This window comes from Poecilia formosa, unplaced genomic scaffold (assembly GCF_000485575.1).
Source record: "Poecilia formosa unplaced genomic scaffold, Poecilia_formosa-5.1.2 Scaffold157, whole genome shotgun sequence".
Classification (NCBI taxonomy): Eukaryota; Metazoa; Chordata; class Actinopteri; order Cyprinodontiformes; family Poeciliidae; genus Poecilia; species Poecilia formosa.
Window position 1 is genome coordinate 574,200 of NW_006800096.1, and position 6,000 is coordinate 580,199.

The 6,000-nt window shown below is 36.9% G+C and overlaps 1 protein-coding gene across 11 annotated transcripts in view; it reads right to left on the minus strand.

Annotated features, from left to right (window-relative positions):
• Positions 1 to 6,000, minus strand: part of mpdz (multiple PDZ domain crumbs cell polarity complex component) — a 53,023-nt gene that overhangs the window by 15,053 nt on the left and 31,970 nt on the right. For 6 of the 11 annotated variants that reach the window (XM_016677507.1, XM_016677503.1, XM_007564250.2 and 3 more), the window contains 4 exons: positions 3,165 to 3,257; positions 2,141 to 2,203; positions 1,917 to 1,988; positions 100 to 289 (listed from right to left, as the gene is read on the minus strand). In XM_016677507.1, the coding sequence (XP_016532993.1) occupies positions 100 to 289; positions 1,917 to 1,988; positions 2,141 to 2,203; positions 3,165 to 3,257 (418 nt within the window). The remainder of the gene's footprint in view (positions 1 to 99; positions 290 to 1,916; positions 1,989 to 2,140; positions 2,204 to 3,164; positions 3,258 to 6,000) is intronic. The other 5 variants (XM_016677509.1, XM_016677506.1, XM_016677510.1 and 2 more) reach the window with 3 other exon arrangements.

Sequence of the window (6,000 nt, forward strand, 5' to 3'; positions counted from 1 at the left end):
TCTCACTAGAAAAAGCAATCATTTTATTATCAGCACGTATACTTTTAGGATTTAACACAGCACAAACTGTGTTTTCCGAAAAGGACAAACTGAACTCACTCCAACTGTATCCAAACTCGTCCTCCTCTTCTTCTTCCTCCTCCTCCTCCTTGCTCTGCTCAACCGTTTCTGCAGGTCTTCCAGGAATATCAGCGAGCTTGTCTGTATCGCTCTCTCCCACATGGGGCACCACTGGCAGGGGGAGGACGGAGCCGGTGGGAGATGCCTTTGGCGCTTCGCGCTTCGCCGGCTGTCACGCCACAGGAGGGGGAGGCGGGGAGAGTTCATTAGTAAAAGATAAAGAAGAGATTGGACGTTTTATCTCTGCGTTTTGAGTTTTTAATCAGTTGTTTCACAAAGACGCAAAGGCGTATAAGAGCAGTCGATGTCATCAACGACGGGTTATATGCCTGGCTTCGATTCAGGTTAGTTTCAGGCAGAAAATGAATGACACGTTTTCAAAGCGTTAGCAGGGTTCCTACACATTTTTTTTAATTTCATAATTACACAGTTTTCAAGACTTAACATTTTTTTTATTTTTATATTTCCAAAAGAAAATCTGAACATTTAAGGACAAAGCATTCGCTTTGAACCTGGTTGAATCGTAGATGGTCTTTTATCTGAGGATTCAACAAATGTATAAATGACATGATGCGATTAGATAGAAACCTTTTTATCAATTTAATTAAAAGTCAAAACATGCCCTTGATGACATGTCTTGATAACTAGGATGGAATTGGAGATTATGACAAGAACTTTGAATTAGTCTGTATGATTGGATTGAAATAATGATTTATTTTTTTTTGTAAAGTATGCTTAGACAATATTTGTTGCGAAATGGAGGTATCTAAATAAACTAAACTCGTTGCAAAAATTGACAAAAGTCAAACAACAATGCTGAATGGTAAAACAAAAGTATTGTGGCAAAAGGCTACCCACTGGTCATTTAACATGATGAGACACGGACAGCTTTTATTTTGAGAATGCCATGGTAGGATTGAGTAAGTTTATACTTCTATCTCATTTTGGACAAAAAAAACTGAGCTGGTATGTTATGAATAGAGTGAAATCTCTATTGATTTTACATAATAAATATTTTTTCTATTTCTTTTGCTCTTTCATTTTCCAATCTGGTTCAAAATACTGTTATAAACTACACTTTGGTATCTCTATTTGTTAAGTTTTGAAGGTCAAGAAATCCAGTTCAAACTGAATTTACAGTTTTAGAAGCAAAGCAGGAAGTGAAAACATAAATAAATGGAGAACCACTGTATTTGCTGAGAATCATTGGACTTTGGTGCAAAAAAGAGAAAAAAAGATATAAAATTGTTCAAAAAAATTGAACACTTTAACATTTTTTTCTTTTTCCATATTTATCCAGAGATGGAAATCTAAACAGACTTTATTTTCCCAGACTGCATAGGAACCCTGGAATTGGTTATGAATCAGCATTAGACTATTTAGCTCATTCAAGCCACACTTGATTACACCTCTTTAACCAAAACGTGCACATTGTTTTGACTTGGAGACAAGTTTTTCCATAAATTTGTGCAGAAAATTAAATAGATATTTCTACTTACCTTATTAAAAAAAGCCCCGTTAGCAATTAATATGATTCCTAAGTAAATTACATTGATGCTGTTGTAATAAAACACTGACTGATTAAAATAAGCAGCTAAACGCAAAATGCAACAACTAAAGAGGAGGACAAATGTTGATTTTCCAAAACGTAAAAGAGGTCAGAAAGACAGCGGAGGAGTTAGACAGTGTGAATGCATGAACAGACTGTTGCACGTAAATACACGCAGAGGTGAACGGATCTGTCCAAGCATTCGCAGAGGTGAGAGGTGGGAGGCACAACACAAAGACGCACAAACCTTAAACGGGGTAGGAGTGAAAGGGTTAGTTGGGGAGAGGCGGAGAAAAACTCTACTGTGACTGTCACCCTCCTACAGAGAAGAAAACAAGGGCAACAACTTTAGAGGACAACACGTGTGGCACAACAACAACAACAAACATGTGTGAACGGACGTGTACTGGAGCTGGTTTGCTCTTTGCCGTCGGAGACGACATATCGCTGCACGGCGGCTGGAATACCAACCTTGTCCTTGCTGTAATTCGGCACGGCTCTCTCCTCGACGGAGTCCGTTATCGATGGCGGTTGCTTTAAAGACAGACGAGAAGGTAAATCACTCTACTCCGCAGCAAGATAGCGTGAGAAGAGACTTTAAAGGGAGAGCAAATGTGTGATATCAACTCAAATGTCAGTAGTGAGTTAAGGAAAGTATATCATAGAGTAGCTGTGAGGAAAGACGCTATGGTAAAACCTGGAGTTTAGCACAAAATCAAAGGTAGGGAAGGGCCAGTGTGAGATGCTTCTGACATTTTGATCAAAATTAGTGGTTGAGGGTGTGATATTTTGCATTTCCTGGAGTTATCTTTTCATTATGTTGACATTTGCTTTACAATCTGAACATAAGCACTGTGACAAAAAAAAGAGAAGAATCCTGAACGAGATGAATATGTTTTTCAAAGCACTTTCATAAAACTTTAAATATTATATATTTTTTGTATGTTTTTCTAAAAATAAATAAATAATACATATAAGAAAAGCATCTCTCAAAGCAAGTCGTCTTTCTCATACAGACTCCAGGCCTGTTATAATAATGTTTGAGGTGTGATGATAATAATAAACCAAACTCCCTATCAAACAATAGAAGTCAGGAGGAAAAGAAAAAGCTCTCAGAGTAAAAAAGCCTCAAATAATATTTGATCTTTTGTTTGATGAAACCAAACAGAAAAGATGGGAAGGGAAAATGGTTAACTTGCAAATGAAAATAAGAATAGAATACGTTCTCTTCTGACTGGAGGAGTCAAGCTACAAAATGTCAAAAAAAAGTTAAGAAAAAAGAAAATATTCGTCTTTCTGATATTTTCCTCAATAAAAGTGCCCCCTGTGGTAAACCTCAACACACTCATGTATATATGGTTTTTTTTTTCTTCTTTAATACACTTTGTCACTCCGAATGTGCAGCTTGGCAGCTTGTTAACATTGATTTCCCAAGTCAGAGCAGAACAGAAGGTCAAGTGGAAAGTGGACACAGACACAGGGGTGGCTTTCTAACCTGAGGGGGGGCAGGCGCTAAAAAGCTTTGATTAGTGCTGCAAAGGCTGGAGTCACGGCGACTATTTAGCTGCAGACAGGGCAGGGGCGGCTTCTAAAAAGCAACACAAGACGGACAAGCTGACAACATGACACTTTAACGGGATGTCTTTGACTTAATGACAGAATCCAATCAAAAGCCGGAAGGGAGAAGAACAAAGAGGACGTACATGAGCACAAAAAGGCTTCATTTGAATTAGTAACCATTAAAATGAACGGTTTGCTTGAGAAAAGTAATTTCCTTCACATAAAAAGAAAAAATAAAAAACACTGGAGAGGGGCCACTTTCTCTGAAGCACTTTAACAGAATGTTTAAAGATACCTGCAGGATACCTTGAGATTATTTATTGCTCGCAAAAAGAAGTTGTCAGGATCTTATGGGGAAAGAGCTCAAGGTTGAACAGATAGGCTGCATTTTACACGGCACAACTGGTCCCCGAATGATCTGCATTTCACTTTACAGCCAAGGGTAACAAATTACAGTTTTTTAGTGGAACTCAATGACTTTCAGTAAGTGACTGGACAGATTTTTTATTTTTTTTCCCGCCCCCAACAAACTGCGGCGCACATTATCGCTTGTATTTTGGCCATCGGGGCCACGGATGCCATTAATTTTTGGCCTTTTAATGATGCACTTAAACAGCTTCTTACTTGGGTTGAAATTATATTTCACTCATAATTTTAATGAATTCTAAGAATAATCGAATGAGTGCGTTGAATTTAACGACGTCATCCCTCCGACTTGGGGGTAAAATTATGCATACGTGCCCAAATATTTGGTTAAATATTAAAAGTAAAAACTAAATCCTGTCAAAATTCTACCTGGGAATTTGACCAGTTGTACTGGCAGAACTGGTACAATTAATGTAAAATTTGTTTGAACACTATTTTGCATGTTTAACTCAATAAAAAAATAAATAAATAAATAAAAACATTGAAACCCAACAGGCATTTTCTTCCCACAGTCTAAAAAGTGTACCACACCCTTTTCTCCCAACATCTAACAAGATGCATGAAGATAAGTTTCAGCACCCCACAGAAACCCTGGAGATTAACTTGAGTAGAGACATAGGATACATTTAACATCTTCAACAGAAATCTGAAAATAATCGGTAAAAAAATTTTTTAAATACGCATTTTGTTGGAATTTTTTTGTTTTTGTTTTGTTTTCTATGCAGGCTGTTAAAAACAAAGTGGACCAAAAACTGTGGAGGATCCTAAATATATAGGACGGAAAAAATTACAGCTGGAATCTCAAACTGCATTATAAAATGGCTGAATCGCCACATACAGGAGTACATGGATAATGCAAATGAAATTGTATTAACTTGTAAATAAAAATTAATAAGTTCAAGTTTGGGGAGTTTTTCATCCATTCTTCTTGCAGGAAGTTTCTAGCTCTGTGGGATATTTGTGTTTTCCTGCAGAGATATTTCTTTTATACACAGTTTATCTCCCCATCACCTTTCTTATGTTTTTTTTTTTCTTCTCTATTATTTGCTGGCCTTTTATAAAAAAAATGCATTGTTTCATTGTTCCTTGCAGAAGAAATTTCACCTTGCATTTGAGTTCAACACAAACACAGCTGATTGAAGGCTTGTTTAGCAGATAAAAAAAATAAACATGTTTTTTTTGTCAAGTTAAAACACAGTGCTTTGTGTAGAAATACCTTTCAAAAATGCAGGCAAGAGAAAATAAACACTTTCAGTAAAAGCCTTAGACATTACATCCCCCTTTTTGTTTGATGCAACCCAATAAAAATGATATGCAGTACAAAATATGAAAAGACAAACTTGAAAACACAAAGAGGATAAGCAAAACATGTTTAGATGCCAATTTTCATGTCTGACAGCAGAGGTTTTCCACAAACAGTTGGACCGTTTCAAGCATTTTTTTCTTTTTAGCAATTAAATGTTTTTTGGGGGCGGGGGGCTCACTCTTTCAACCACTTCGTAAAAGTGCCTCTGATTAAACATGGGGGGTTCTTGATTACTCTTTTTTAACAATCATAGAAAATCTTGGATGATTTTGTGGACCTCAACTTTTTGCCCCGTTTTGTGGAAACATAAAACAGAAACAGCGCCACTGTTTGTTTCACCTGAAGGCAAAAGCAATCAGAAAATGCATTCCCTCTACTTACACTTTTCGATGGGTGAAACATTTAAAACAATCAAGGCACTTGGAAAATACTGGCTTCATTTTAGTTAGGTTTTTTTTTTTTTTTGTGAAATTAAATAATTACTACACTTTTGTGAAATTTATGACCAAAAATGTCTTTGAAGAGGCATGGCTTTTTGTGGAAGGTCATTCTTTTGCTTCCCAATTACACAACTATTTAGTTGTGCCACATTGCTTGGTGAAGCTAAATACATCCACCCCATCTCTCACTGCTTCTTATTCTAAAGGTGCAGCGTCACTAAATGTCTCCTCTATTGTTCTTCTTCTTTCCAACAGAAGGTGCGCCTTCTCCAGTGCATCTCATCCCAAGCCTTGTTCTGCTGAAAGTTTCTTACTGTAAAAAAAAAAAGGGAGTTTGTCTCTCCACTGTCACCACATGATGGCTCAGGATGTCCAAAGTCAGCGACTCAATGCAACTGTCTGCACATTTTAAGATGGCCAACATTTTAACAGACGGCATTTTATGATCAACTGAATTTGACTGTAGTGTGTGTTAAGTGAATTTGACTCTAACTTGCATCTAACTATCTGGCATTGTCTGGCATTGAAACAATTATATTGATTTGAACTGCATTTGGACACAGTTGGATTCTAAACAACAGGACATACATACATACATA